Source organism: Sceloporus undulatus, chromosome 5 (genome assembly GCF_019175285.1).
Source record: "Sceloporus undulatus isolate JIND9_A2432 ecotype Alabama chromosome 5, SceUnd_v1.1, whole genome shotgun sequence".
In the NCBI taxonomy this organism is placed as follows: domain Eukaryota; kingdom Metazoa; phylum Chordata; class Lepidosauria; order Squamata; family Phrynosomatidae; genus Sceloporus; species Sceloporus undulatus.
Window position 1 is genome coordinate 44,060,447 of NC_056526.1, and position 16,011 is coordinate 44,076,457.

Below are 16,011 nucleotides of genomic sequence, written 5' to 3' on the forward strand. Positions count from 1 at the left end.
AATTATTCTTAGTGTTTAATTATGACTGTATTTTAGTTACGGGATGAGGGATGGAATTTTAGTTGTATATATTGTGTTTTGTTTAGGTATTTTATTTATTTGCTTATGCAAATTGTTTAGGTATTTTATGTAACTGTTTATGTAATTTTGTTTAATGTCTAATGATGGTTATATTTTAGTTAAGGGATGAAATTTTAGTTTGTATACGTCATGTACTGTTTAGGTATTTTATTTATTTGCTTCTGTAAATCATTTATGCATTTTATGTGTTTTTATTTAATTTTGTAAACCACTTTGATCTTTCTGGAAAGGCGGTATATAAATAAACGTATTATTATTATTATTATTATTATTATTATTATTATTGGCACCTCTCCCTATAGAACCTGGCAATCTTTATTGGTGGTTCATTTGGTCCCTTACCCATACTTTCAAAATCGTGTGTGTGTGTGTGTGTGTGTGTGTGTATCACTTAATTTTTCATTTAATTCAAAATGCTTATCTGCCTTATTTAAAATAGTGTCTCCTTTATTTTGTTTTTGCTTTTATTCAATTTGAACTGGTTTATGGCAACCACTCCGGAGGATTTTTGTTAAGGCTAAAAAGCAATATACAAAGCATCAGATATAAAAGATTCCTCCTAAACATTAGGCAAGAACTTCCTGACATTAAGAGCTGTTTGACAGTGGAACACATTGCCTGTGAGAGTGGTGGAGACGCCTCCTTTGGAGGTTTTTAATCAGAAACTGGATGGCCATCTGGCAGGAGTGCTTTGACTGTGTATTCCTAGATGGCAGGGGGTTGGACTGAATGGCCCTTGTGGTCTCTTCCATCTCTATGATTCTATTATCTGTCTCCTTATGTGTATTTTGAGGTGACAAAGTTTCCAAAAAAGTTCTACTATATTTATTCTAAATATGCAGATCAGCAGTTTACATCACACCATTATTCACCCATAATCAGCAAAACTAGGCTCAAAATTCCTTAGAAGCAGAGACCTATTGTCTATGTAAACCTGTAAAGCATACTGTATACTGATGGAGCAGCTGCAACTAGTTACAATAGTAATGGACTCATTAAAAAGTTCCATAAATTTTATAGGGATGGGCATAACCTGAATGCATATTTCAACGGTCTTCAACATTTTCATACATAAAATGCTATTTTAATACAGTGCAGCTGCAATAACTATTTTCCATTCATGTAAGATGCTTGCCATGACAGAAATATTTACCCAGGAATTCGCAGTCTTCTACTTAATCCTAAATTTGCATATTTGTAAATGTCAAGGCATTATGCGCTGAGACAAAAAACAACAACATTATTTAAGAGAATCTTCATTATCAAGTAGTAATTATAAAGCTAAAAATCCTAAAGTTAGCACTGAAACTATATTCCATAATTATGGTGATATAGGTATACAAGGATTACTGACAGATTAAAAGGATTAACTAAAAAAAAACTTTATTTAAATTATTGTGGGGGCTTGGTTGTACTTTGCCATTCCTCATTAGTGTAAGTTTTCTAAAATTAGGCTTGCAGAATCCGGATTTTCTGTCCCCTTCTGTGAATAGAACTACTGCTCTACCCCAAAAGTGAATTAGGATTTTAAGTATATCACACTGAGTGCCTTCACAGAACACACTATATAATTAAAATAAATAAAAGAGAAATAAGGGATTATCATTCTTGTCCAAAAATCCTAATTCACTCATGGCATAGAGCAGTAGTTCTATTCACACAAGAGGACAGAATATCCAAATGCTATATACATGTATAGACTAATTCACTAACCAGATTTGCAAAGACACAAGACTGCTTACAGTGTAATAAAATGAAAGTATCTTATTTTAGCCAGACTGTAAATAGCATGCTGCTGACACAAACAACAATATGAAGTTTTGAAATCAGTATAGAATTAGAGGTCTGCCTATTATATACTGCAATCCTCCTCAATGTAGTCGTCCATGAAACCATGCCAGTCCATGATCCCACAGGCTGCAAGTTTCCAGGGGGGAAAACAGCTGTCGATCATGGGCACAAATATGGTACTGTTCCCTGGCACCTTAGGGTGGAAATTGCTGGTCACTCACATCTGATAGCCTGAGAAGCACTGCTTAGTTGGGTTAGATGCAGATTTAGTTATACTTAAGAGTAGTCTCACAGATAGTAATGGAATCAGTTAGTAATGATCAACTTTACTTCGCATGGATGGTTTCAATGAAACCACTCAAAATATATTTTTTTCTGACCCAACACTTTGCTGAAAGTAAAATATTTTGCCTTACCTTAAGAGATCGGTGAAGTTTTCTAAATTTTAAATCCCAGATATTAACAGTGCTATCAGTGCCTCCACTTGCAATATACATGGAATTGGAACTGAGACTTATACATGTCTGTTTTGCCTGGTGAGAAAAAAAAATTGAAAGTGTTAGCATAACCCCCTCCTAGGTACCATAAAAGGAGCCAGAGTGGTGTAGTGGTTTGAATGTTGCATGAGGACACTGGGAGACTATGGTTCAAATCTCTGCTCTGCCATGGAAACCCACTGAATGATCTTGGGCAAGTCAGACTCCCTCAACCTCAGAGGATGGCAAAGGCAAATCATGTCTAAATAAATCTTGTGAAGAAAACCCCATGATAAGCCTGTGAAAACTCCACCTTAGGGTCACCGTAAGTCGGAAATATCTTTAAGGCATGCCCTCTCCCCAACAACAGAAAGGAAAAACACATGCATGCACAAGTGTAAAGTGTCCTTTGTAGCATTCAAGAAAAAATAAAAATGTCCTTAATGGTCTTGCTCACCTAATCTGCTTTGAGAAAGACCTCTTCTCCTGGGTGGACCAACATTAGGATCAGATACTGCCTACCTGCTCCAGCATGAGGTCTGTTGTTGCTATGTGCCTCCAAGCCATTGCCGATTTATGGCAACCCTATCATGGGCTTTTCTTGGCAAGTTTCTTCAGAGGGGGTTTTCCAGTGCCATCCTCAGCCGACAGTATGACTTGCCCAAGGTCATCCAGTGGGTTTCATGGCTCAGCAGGGATTCAAACCCCTGGTCTCCAGAATCCTAGGCCAACACACCACACCATACAGGCTCAGTGCCATATCAAACTGAAGAATACCCTCCATGGCAATCAGAAGACTCATGATTTAGCACCAGGGATAACATGTATGGCTTTGTTTTGTTTGGGTTGTTTTTGTTTTTCCTTTTAGAGAAGTATCCTGTCCTTATTCAATTTCTCCTCAAAAATTGAGGTTCCCCACTAAGTGACAAATAGCAGTCATTTAATAATCTACAATCTTCCCTAGCATTCAAGCTGATTAAGCATGGATGAGATCCTAAACCAATCAGTTCTGCATCCCCATGGAGCCTAGCAACTGTCAAAACCTGGGTGGGGCCCATGCTGTTCCTGCTTACTGATGGGGAGAGAAGAGGCAATTCAGACAGAGAAGCAACTGGTCTTGGTTAGAGGGGAAAGAGATGAAGTTGCATTCATCTTTTTCTTCCCCAGAAACTATGCAGCAATACCTTCCTTACATAATTGGTTCCCTCACCTTCCCACCACTAAGCACTAGCAGCTCCTCCCAAGGCTTAAGAGCTGGAGGGGGAGGTTTTAAAGCATCGTGCCATAGATAGATGTATTTACTAAGCAGTATATATTTTTCCACAGAAAATAGACCAAAATTCATCATTATTATTTGTAATATATTCACTACCAGAGCCAGTGTGGTGTAGTGGCATGGGTTTTGGACTAGACCAGGGTTTGAATTCCCACTGTGTCATGGGATCACTGGGTAACATTGAGCAAGTCACACTCACTCATGTTCGGAGGATGGTAAAGCCCAATCCCCTCTGAAAACAATTCTGCCAAGAAAAACCCAAGATAGATCCAACTTGGGTAGCCATAAGTCAGAAAGCACGTGAGGGCACACTACCTGCACCATAGCAGCATTGATTACTAGAGAATTCATTTAATCCTGATTTCTGAGTAAGCATATGTATAGGATCGCCCTGCTGGACTCCAAAGTAATAAGTTTGTTTTACTTACCTCTTCAGCTAGTTCAAAGAGAGGAACTGGTTTGCCCTTACAGTTTGAAATCACTATTTTATCACCAGCACCAGATGCAGTGACCAAAAAATTATCTGAAACAAATGTCAGGAACAAAGCTTTGTACAGTAACAGGGAACAAAAGTGTATTAATTCAAGCTCCTTTAACTACATTAACAGATAATATTGTTTTAACTTATTTCAGCAATTAAGTAAGGTTTTATTGTTCACTACTGTTCTGCATTTTTATGTTTGCATGTCAGCATTTTTAACAACTTTCTTTTATATACCACTTCAAACTACCATACATACTCACGTACAAGTCAAACTCATGTACAGTGGTACCCCGGGATACGAATTGATCGCGTTACGAAATTTCCGGGGTACGAAAAAGTTAGCTTGGAAAAAACTGTTCCGGGTAATGAAAGATTTTTCGGGTTATGAAATTTTTTTCGGTGTGTTTCGGCGCTTTTTGGCACGAAATTTAAAAGCCGCGGCTTTCCAGCGCTAGCGGAAAGCCTTTTTTTGGGTTGCAAAATCTTTCGGGTTACGAACGGCGCCGCGGAACGAATTAAATTCGTAACCCGGGGTACCACTGTATAAGTCAAGGGAAGGTTTTGGCTTTTGATATGACCCATAGATAAGTCGAGAGTGCAACTTAGGGGCATGTAAGAAACGACAAAGCACACACACACACACACTCAGGCGCCCCTTCCAAAACCAATTGGCTCTTTCTCTGATTCCCAGGAAGGCACACATGCATGCATACACAAATGCACACACCTCTCCCAAAACCACTAAACTTAATCAATCATACAACTCCTATAAAACCATAATAATCATCATAAATTTTGGTATCAATGCTTTTTTCATGAGAAAAGAAGAAATTCCTCCATATCATGCTCAAAGATTTGGGATTTTTTTCCTTTTATTTTGTAAACGTTCCTCTCTATATATTGCAGAATGCATAAAATAATCTTCAGGCCTAACACTGCTACATTGTTTTGTTTTCTAAGTCCTGCAGTAATTAGAAACTTTCAGAATCGTAACAATTACACCAAGGCTGCTGCCATACTGCAGAATTAATGCAGTTTGACACAACTTTAACTCTAATGAAAAGTCGAAGGCTTTCACAGCCAGCATCCATAGTTTTTTGTGGGTTTTTCGGGCTACGTGGCCATGTTCCAGAAAAGTTTCTTCCTGACGTTTCGCCAACATCTGTGGCTGGCATCTTCAGAGAAGATGCTGGCGAAACATCAGGAAGAAACTTTTCTGGAACATGGCCATATAGACCGAAAAACCCACAAAAATCTTTAACTCCATCCTAAAGAATCTTGGGATTTATAGTTTGTTGTGGTACCAGAGCTTTCTGATGCAGAAGGTTAATATCTCACCAAAGTAAAAATTCCAGAATTCCATAGTATTGAGCCATGGCAGTTAAAGTGATGTCAAATGGCAATAATTCTGCAGTGTGGGTGCAGCCTCAATTACATTACTTGCAATAACTTAAAATGGCTAGTAAAGATATTACCTCTGATCTGCTAAGTGACCTGAATCTGCGCAGGCAAAGTTACTCCTGAACCCACTGATTTGTAATGGACCCAAAATCACCTAGTTCACCAAATAGGCTGTCAGTGATGACACAATGCAGCAATTTTCCCAATAGCTAACAAGATCTGCTTATCGGCTTACGTGTACTGAAGAGGTTGGAAAGTCTTTAGCAATTAGTGAAAGATGAGAAGTGGCTTCTCCTATGCTGAATGACAAGTGACAGGATGAGGTACAGAAGTTATCAGGATTAAAGTCTGACAAAGCATATACAGTAGATTCTTAATTATCCCACATAAACGGGCCGGCTTATAGTCGGATAACAGAATACGTCGGATAATCCAGATTGTTCCCAATGGCGGTGCGCACGTGCATGCGCCACCGTTGCAGACAAAAGTCCCTCACCTCCCTTCCCCCGTCCCTCCTTGGCGGCTTGGATCTCCTTAGCCTGCAGGGAGTGCACGCACTCACCGCAGGTTGCGGAAAAAGAAACTGGGAAGGGGAGGATTGGGCCCAGCCCTAGCCTCCTCGGCTTCGTTCTCCTCAGCCAACAGGGAGTGTGTGCACTCCCTACTAGCTGCAGAGAAAGAAGCTGGGAAGGGGAGGACTGAGCCCAGCCCTTGCCTTCTCAGCTTCGTTCTCCCCAGCCTGCAGGGAGTTCGCGCATTCCCCACTGGCTGACGAGAAACAAACCGGGATCCTAGATAGTGTGCTTTCTCAAAGACCTGTAAATTAATATTTGCTGCTGCAATTCAGCAGCACCTACAGCGTGATATATAAAGGTACCAGAGTACCCTTGCAAAGCATAAAGATTGATAAAACCACAAAGAAGAACATTGGACAGAGTGCCCAGAATCCAGAGACAAAATTGTGTGTGATGCTGGCAGGCAATTTGGTGGTCACCAGGTGAACAATTTACAATTAAGACATCTTACTGGCAATACTCTAGCTGTAGAACACTCTCTAAATAAAACTTCTAATCCCTGATGGGTTTTAGGTAGACAGATTATCAATAAACTGGACATTATTAAAATAAATTTATGGTAAATAGTTTATGAATAGAATAGAGCAATATCTAAACAGACACCACTCAGGCGGGTTACACACCGCCATATTAGTACACGATGAGCGCGTACTAGGGTTAGGAAGGGGCGGTGCTTCCGCATCCCCCTAACCTTAGTACGCGCTTTGCACGCACAAAATGGTGGCGGCAGTTCCACACAGCCACCGCCATGATGGCATCACGAATGCGCCGCCTCCAAATGAGGGGGCGCGGACGTGACACCATCACTCCACGCAAGGGCGCTTAATGCGCCCTTTGCGCGGTGCAAGAAGGGGCTCTGTTTCGGAGCTCCTTCCTGGTTTGCGTTGCTGGGCGCAGCCTTCAGACGGCTGTGCCCAGAAACGCAAGGGAGAAAGGGGCCAAGAAGCCCCTTTCTCCTCCTCCTTGCCGCCGCGGGGTGTCCTTGGGGCTTGAAGCCCCAAGGACACCCCTTTCCAGGCTGCGGGGAAGCGGCCTTTTGCCGCTTCCCCACGGCCCAGAAAGCGGCAGATCGGGGCCTCAGCGGCTGCCGTTCTGGCCACTGAGGCCCCGATACACCGGGGAAAGGGGCAGGTACAGGCCGCCGCTTTTCGGCGGTCTGTAACCCACCTAAGACAACACTTTAATTGGACCATATGTTCAACCAACCACACAAGCCATCTTAAATCTACCTGTAGTCAAAACAGCAGTACAACCAAGGAAAATTATTATCAGAAAATAATATTTTTTAAATTAAGCATTAAAAAAATCACTACATAAAATCTTAGGAGAAACCCATAACAAACAATATCAAAATTTCTCAGTCACAGCTTACACAAACAGATATTTTACACAAACTCATATTTTCAAGCATGCACATCTCTATCTATATTATTTTACCGTCTTTCATTGTCCTTTGGCCTATTTGACAATGATGGCCATCAGCTACTTTTCCCTTTCTATTTCTTTCCACTTTCCACCATCCCTTGTCTCTTTCTTATCTTCTTTAAACCTTCCTCTTTAAACTTTCTTCCTTTCCTCCCTTTCTTCCTTTCCCCCTATTCCTAGTTTCTATCTTCATCACTCACCATCAGTTCACTTACTCTAACCCTCAATCACTTTCTTACACCTTCTTCATTCATACCTTCCTTCCTTTCCATCATCTGACAATTTAGCTTTCCCTCTGTGGTTGGCTTTCTATTATTGGTATGTTATTGTTAACCACATCTACTTAGGTTGTTATATTCTCACTTCCAATTATTGTTAAGCTCACTTATAAAATTTATTATCTTTTTTTTAAAAAAGAAAATAATGAAGAAGAACAGCCCCAGATACTGCACCCCACATGATAGCAAAGGATACTGTTGCAGCCCCAACATACAGAGCTTACTGGATGGGAGGACGAGTGGGGACTGAATTGGTCTACTAGAGTTATGGATGATGCGTCCCATATTTTAACGTCATCATCTCCCGATGAAGCAAAACGGATGCTTTCCTGCATGGCTGGCCTGTAAGCAAAAATGAAGAAAAGCACTCTTGATTACAGGAAGGTTGGGTAGGTAGGATCCTTTAGATTATTCTAAAAAGTAGAACTTAATGAATGCAACTACTAAAAGTATACCACTAAGAAAACAATCACAATAAGAATAAGTTGTGGAAAATATCTTCTGGCAAACAGCTGTTATGTATCATTATGTATGCTGAAAATCTGTGTGTTAAATCTAGCTATTGGACTGCTGCAGTTATGAATGCACCTATCAATAATTGTGATTCAAAGATTGTTCTTATTGTGTGCCTTCAAGCCATTTCCGACTTATGGCAACCCTATATCATTGTGGGGGTTTCTTGGCAAAATTTGTTCAGAGGAGATTTACCACTGCCTTCCCCTGAAGCTGAGAGTGTGTGACTTGCCCAAGGTCACCCAGTGGGTTTCACAGCTAAGCTGGGAATTGAACCCTGGTTTCCAGAGTCATAGTCCAACACTCAAACCACTACGCCACGCTGGCTCTCAATTTAAAGACAGAACACATAAAATAGGCAGCATACACCAAAAGTGTTTATGAGGTTTATTTTGAACTATAAATGTTCCAAGTATGACCCTGATTTCCAACAACAGACTATGTTAGCCCGAATAAGACTGGGAAAAATACCAGCAAAACCTGTATTAGAAATGATGGCCATCCCACACATATGGCCAAAGTCTATTAGACAGAGTAGAAGTACAGTAATATATAAGACCAGGGCTATTTTTGGAGCTGCCAAAAAACAGCTGCTTCCCACATAATAAATGCAGGGAAACAGACACATGTGTTTATCACAATTAATAAATGTAACACGAGTGATATTCACAAAAATGCCTTGGGTACTTCTACACTGTAGAAATAACGCAGTTTGATACCACTTTAACTGCCATAGCACCAACCTACAGAATCCCAGGATTCGTAGTTTTGTGAACCAGCAGCACTCTTTGGAAGAGAATGCTAAAGACCTTGTAAAACTACAAATCCCTGGATTCCACAGGATGGAACTGGAGCACTTAAAGTAGTGTCAAACTGCATTATTTCTACAGTGCAGATATACCTTTGGGTGATTTACTACGTGTGTAAGGCATTTCTTTTAAAACCCATCTCTCCACTTGATCCTTAACAATTGCTCAGAACCCAGTTCCTTGGCATAAAATAGTCAGTCGCTAACCGTAAGAGCCACTGGAAGTACATAAGGAATATTGGACAGGTCTGAAGGCTGCAATTCTGGCCATGCTCAACTGACAATATGCCCACTCAACAGGAACAAAAATCACTAAAAATGTTTCCTTCTGTCATAGAATCGCAGACTTGGAAGAGACCACAAGGGCCATCCAGTCCAACCCCATTCTGCCATGCAGGAAATCTCAGTCTAAGCATCCCCATTGACAGATGGCCATCCAGCCTCTGTTTAAAGACCTCCAAAAAAAGAGACTCCACCACACTCCGAGGGAGTTTGTTCCACTGTCGAACAGCCCTTACTGTCAGGAAGTTCCTCCTAATGTTGAGGTGGAAATCTCTTTTCCTGGAGCTTGCATCCACTGCTCCAGGTCCTGTTCTCTGGAGCAGCAGAAAACAAGCTTACTCTCTCCTCAATATAGCATCCCTTTAAGTATTTAAACAGGGCTATCATATCACCTCTTAACCTTCTCTTCTCCAGGCTAAACATCCCCAGCTCCCTAAGTCATTCCTCATTGGGCATGGTTTCCAGACCCTTCACCATTTTAGTTGCCCTCCTCTGGACACGCTCCAGTTTCTCAATGTCCTTTTTTAATTGTGGTGCCCAGAACTTTACACAATATTCCAGGTGGGGCCTGACCAAAGAAGAATATAGTGGCACTATTACTTCCCTTGATCTAGACAGAATACTTCTATTGATGCAGCCTAAAATCGCATTGGCCTTGTTAGCTGCCGCATCACACTGTTGACTCCTGTTCAATTTGTGGTCTACTTGGACTCCTGGATCCCTTTCAATTGCTTAGAGAAATGACTGGCACTTTCTTTGGGGTGAGAGAACCATTAAGATCATCAGAAAAGCTCTTCATGGCAACTTTCTTCTTCTCAGGAGGCAGCCAACATGGGGCTGAATTAGGACTGGGCAGAGCCAGAGTCAAAATCCTACTCAGCCAAAAGGTCCAACGGGAGCCACTGAGCCAGTCGCTATCCCAAAACCTAACCTACCTCACAAGGTTGTTGTGGTAATGATGGAAAAAATGGAAGGCACGGCTAAATAAAAACTCAGAGTCAGGCTTTTTGTTCAAAACGGAGGGCCTTCGAGAAAAAATGCAGGGCGTGAGCGAATTAATAACTGAAAACACTCTTAGAAATGTAAACCCATGGTTCTTAGTCATGGCCAAATTGGAGGACATCCAAGAAAATGGAGGACATGCCCGAATGAAAGCTGACACTCCGCTCCGGACCCCACAACAAACTCCAGCTCCCAGAATTCCTTAGCCTTTGAGCCAGGCAAAGAGTTAAAGCGGTGTCAAACCGGGTTATTTCTCCAGTGTAGATGGCAGCCTAAAGCCTCATATAAAAGTAAAGTCTTGTTAGAAATGGAGGCCGTCCAAGGAAAGGGGAGGAGGGCAGGGCTGAACACAAGCGAACAAAGCACTCATACAGAAAGGTAAACACAGGCTTCTTGGCGCTGCTCAAAATGGAGGACGCTTTGGGCATTCCTAAGGCTGAGTTCTAGGACGCGTCCTGGAAAAGGAGGACGCCCAAGAGCTACAGCGGAGCAATGGAAGGGGATCCCTACCACCGCCGCCGCCCGAAGACAACGACCGGCAGCCCAGCCCTCACCTTCCCACTTGAAGAGGCGCCTAGCCCCTCCAAAGGCGCCACCTCCCCTCCCTCCTTCCCCCTCGACGCCGCGGAGGATTCTGACTCTGAGCGCACTTTCCGCGCTTCTCGCAACTTAGCAGCCCATCCCAGCATGCACTGCGGGGGAAAAAACCTCGCCTTCGGTGACAACGACGACGGCGGCCGGAAAAGGTCAAAAGGGTCCGCCGCGCGTTGGTTTTCCTGACTAAGAAAGGGGAGGGGTTAAGAGGAGGAGGAGGAGGGATCCCTTGGAAGATTCGAAATGGACCGTTGAGGAAAGGGGCGTCTCCACTAAGAAGGGGGGGATGTGGACCGAACCAAGTGGCACCCCAAAATAGGGGGAGATTTGCCCACAGACAGACCCTCTTGAATGCCCTCCATTTTGAATCCATGGGAAACATGGGTTTTATGTCCAAAGGAGTGTATTTTTAGCTTTTGTCTTATAATAATAATACTGTAATAATAAAATTTTATTTATATACCGCCTTTCCAAAGGATCAAGGCGGTTTACAAATTAGATAAACAAATACATAAACAGTTTATAAGCAAATACATAAAATACACGAACAAATACCTAACATGTTATATGTACAAACTAAAATTCCATCCCTTATGCCCTCCATTTCCCTTGAACGTCCTCCATTTTGAATCCATGGGAAGCATGAGTTTATGTCAGTATGAATGTATTTAGCTTTTGTTTTGTAATGCCTTCCATTTTAAGCACAACTGAGAAACATAGATTTATATCGATGATGGTTTTTTTAGCTTGTTTTGTAATGCCCTACATTTTTCTTGAATGCCCTCCATTTTGGACACGGCCGAGTAGCGTGCATTTATATTTATACAAATGCTTTTTAACGTTTATTTTGGAAAGCCCCACATTTTTCTTGAACACCCTCCATTTTAAGCATGACGATATTGATTTATATCTATGAATGTTTTTAGCTTTGATTTGGTAATCCCCTCCATGTTTTCTTGAGTATCTTCCATTTTGAGCATGACTGAAAAGCATGGATTTACATTTATATGTCTTTAGCTTTTTATTTTGTCACGGCCTACGTTTTTCTTGAATGCCCTCCATTTTGAATACGAGAAGCATGAATTTATTGTGAATGAATAGCATGAATATTAGGGTTTTATTTTTTTAACTTTTGTTTTTCTATTTTGAGCGTGACTGAGAAGCATATGGGTGTTTCAGTTTTTACTTTGTAATCCCCTACATTTTTCTTTAATGTCCTCCATTTTGAGTGCAACTGAGAAGCATGGGTTTACATTTACGGTACTGTATATGTGTTTTTAGCTTTTTATTTGGTCATGGCATACATATTTCTTGAATGTCCTACATTTCACAGTGCCCTTGTCCTCCTTTGTAGTTAGGACAGCTGGTCACTCTGGCGATATCACTGGTCCCCAAACATCTGCCTTTTGGCAGAAATGGGCTGCAGTGTTCACCTGCGTCCCCTTAAGACACTGAAGAGATGGTGTGAGTGGGGCAAGGCTCAGTGGGAAGAAACACACACACACACACACACACACAGGCTGTGTGTATGATACTGTATTTAAAGGTATAATTTTAATTATGCTACTGCACTCTCCACATTCGCTGGGGTTAAGGGCACAGGACCCACATGAATGGGGAAAAACCACAAATAACAAAAACACTATGTTTTTACCTGAGAGAACACCTCGCTAGGAACCTCTAGATCCTCCAGTGCAACTCTGTGGTCAACATCTGCCAGACACTAGCCCTTATCAGATGAGTGTGGAACTGGGAGTCTTCCGCACTGGGTGGTTCGAATTCACGTTATTTCGCACAATACCATCATACCAGCATTCGAATGGCCCAATCCGCACTCACGTGAATGCACGAGCTGCCGAACTGAATGCGTACTGGCTCCTCTTTTTGGAGCGTGTTGGCCAGTGTGCTGATAAGGGGATTGGCGATATCCTGGATTGGGGCTCTGTTCGATCTCAGTGCGAATGGGTCTGGTGTGACTACCCAGTCCTGAATTCCATCGCAAGACCCCCAGATTCCAGTTTTTACTTCCGGTGGGTCTTTCCTCTTGCCGGTTCCAGGGAAGAGGCGCGGGGGGGGTGCTGGAATCGCGGTTCCAGCAGCCTCCTCCTCCTGCTCCCGGCTTGAGAGGCATCCCTGGCTGCATCCCAGGCAGGGAAGAGGCGCGGGGGCCGCTGGAATCGCGGTTCCAGCAGCCTCCTCCTCCCGGCTTGAGAGGCATCCCTGGCTGCATCCCAGGCTGCCTCTCAAGCCGGGAGGAGGAGGAGGAGGCCGTTGGAACGGCGGCGATCGCTGCGATTCTAGCGGCCCCGCGCCTCTTCCCTGCCTGGGATGCAGCCCAGGCTGGCTCCCAAGCCGGGAGGAGGAGGAGGAGGCTGCTGGAACCGCGATTCCCGTTGCCCCCCGCGCCTCTTCCCTGCCTGGAAGGGCAAGGCATTTCCTCCCCTCATCGGAGGGGAGGGGGAGGAGGAAAGAGCCCTGGGCAGAAGGGAGCAAGGGAAGGCATTCTTTAGGAGCCTCTTTTCCCTGCATCCCCTGCCCAAAGCCCTCTGTCGCTGGGCATTCCTTCCCTTGCAGGAGGAAAAAATCAGGTCATGAACGGAGCTCATGTCAGGCAACCCCCCCCTTTTCAAATTCAAACATTTTTTTTGAGCGCACATGCGCATGGTTTATATTCCAGAATGTATGTTTCATTTTTAACCATTTTTTTGAGCGCACATGCGCATGGTTTCTATTCCAGAGGCAGATGGAGCCAGGCTTGCACTTGCTTTCTGCAGAGGGAGAAGCTACAAATGTTGCAAACAATCAATGTTACATTTTTAACAATTTTTTTGAGCAAATATGCGAATGATTTGTCTTCTTGAGCAGATACAGCAAGGGAAGCAAAGGGAAAGCTAATGTTGCTTTTAAAAGCAAAAAAAAAAAAAAAGCATGGCAATCCCATCCTCTGCCTGGAACAGGGGCAGATCTGACCCAAAAGCCCACAGGTTTATTAAAAAAGAGAGAGAGAGAGAGAGAGGCATCTCTCTCCCTGCTTCAGCCGCTGAAACCCGTGCCTGGCTCTTTAAAAAGGGAGGACACTTCCCCCGATGCCCTGCAAACGTCACCATGACGATAGCTTGATTGGCAGCGGCCAATCTACAGAATGCATTCGATTTCTGTCAAAATGCATTCGATTTCAATTTGTAGTGGGCACTTGCTAACGGAGCGATTCGGGGGAGGGGCATCCGGATCATCCCAGTTCCCTCCATGTCTTTTACCCCAGTATGAATGGGGCCTAATCAAAGCATCCCCATTTACTTAGATGGCCATCCAGCCTCTTTGACAGCCGCTGGAACTGCTCCTCCCCCCCCCCAGAATACATACACACTCACACACACACACACACACGTAGAACCGGGCATTGCTAATTTGTTGCAAGGGAAGGTCATGGTAACATTAAAACCAAGCAGGAATGTAGAGAGGAAACAGTAATGGGCACGTTGTATCGCGATTGTTAATGTGCATGAGCTGGCTCTCCAGCTGTTTACCGGGCTGTCATGACGGGACCTCCCCTTTCACCCCGGAAGCGTTTAAGGTCGCAACCCATGCAGGGCACCACTGAGCATGTGCGAGGCGGCCGATACGAATCGGCCAATCCTCATGTTGAGCACCGGTGTGACAAAACATTCTGCACTGAATGCACTTCGCGCGAATGCAGATTGGCCAATTTGAATCATGCCAATGCGGAGGGACTCCCAGGTATGACAGTACTTTGCGAAATAACGTGAATTCGAATCACCCAGTGCAGAAGACCCCCAGTTCCACACTCATCTGATAAGGGCTACTGACTGTAGAATTGCATTGGAGGAGCTACAAATGCGACTGTTCTCTCTAGGTCCTTCCCTGCGAATTTTGGTTAAAGTTGATCATAGAGATGCGCTGGAGCACCTAGATATTTCTAGAGAGAGCATAATAATGAAATCCATGAATAATCAAATCCGCAAAAGTCAAAGCTGCAAATATGGAGGGACAAGTGTATTTTATGTGACAACTATTGCCATTACATTCAGTGATATACAGGAATTACAATTAATGAGTAATAGAAGTCTAAAAAACATTACTAAGAATTCTGTATGCTGTGGTATGGGAGGAGGTAAATGGAAGGGGTGACACCAACCCTAGTTGTCACTAAGCACTTGGTTTATAAAAGTAGGGGCAGAGGTTGAAGCCATGTTGTTGGATGAAGAAATCTCTCACACACTCCCTAGCTGCAACTCTGCCAGTGCCTACTTCTCCCTGATACCCTGGAGTAGTTAGTACACTCTTTGTTGCCAGCTCAAAGGTAACATTTGTGCATCCCGTGAACAGAATTCTACAACATGGGGGTTATGTCATAATAGCATGTGTTGGTCTTAGCATCTTCTGTGAAACACAACAAGATTCTCATCACTTCATATTCCAGAGCTCTGGAATAACAAATAACTGAAATAACTTATTATTAGACTTCCCCACATAATTAAGGCATGGCCAAACATACCCTAAAGATACCAATCCCATCTGAGCTCGGATGTTAAGCAGGGCCAGCCCTGGTTAGTACTTGGATGGGAAATCGCCAATGTTTCAGAGGAATTAACTGGCAAATGTGAGACCTCCAAGATCTTCAGTCATCAACTGCTCTGCTCAGATCTTGCAAACTCAGGGCCCTGACTTTCCTGATTCACTCATTTCCTGCTGCCTCCTACTTTACCAGGCATTATTGCCTTTTCCAGTTAGTCACATTTTCTCATGATATGTCCAAAGTACAACAGCCTCAAGGCCTAAACAGATGGCCCTAAAGGTGGCTTCACACTGCCCCTTTGTGCGCTGGATCAGGGCTGCAACAACCGCATACTGCAGCCCCAATCCAGCAATTTGGCCAGCTCCAAAATGGCAGAAAGCCACTCCTTTTGGAGCTGGCAAAAAGCTGCCCTTGCTGTGGTGGCGGTGGTTTTTCCGTGTTTCTTCGGCACAGTGTGTCTAAACACTGCGCCACAGAAATGGCATGAC

The 16,011-nt window shown here is 43.3% G+C and overlaps 1 protein-coding gene across 4 annotated transcripts in view; it reads right to left on the bottom strand.

Moving 5' to 3' along the window:
• Window positions 1-11,102, bottom strand: part of NEDD1 (NEDD1 gamma-tubulin ring complex targeting factor) — a 33,789-nt gene extending 22,687 nt beyond the window's left edge. For 2 of the 4 annotated variants that reach the window (XM_042469270.1, XM_042469269.1), the window contains exons 1-4: window positions 10,326-10,936; window positions 7,984-8,129; window positions 4,053-4,147; window positions 2,289-2,405 (exon numbers count right to left, since the gene is read on the bottom strand). In XM_042469270.1, the coding sequence (XP_042325204.1) occupies window positions 2,289-2,405; window positions 4,053-4,147; window positions 7,984-8,129; window positions 10,326-10,513 (546 nt within the window). In that variant the 5' untranslated portion in view covers window positions 10,514-10,936. The other 2 variants (XM_042469271.1, XM_042469272.1) reach the window with 2 other exon arrangements.
• Between the last annotated feature and the right edge of the window lie 4,909 nt (window positions 11,103-16,011).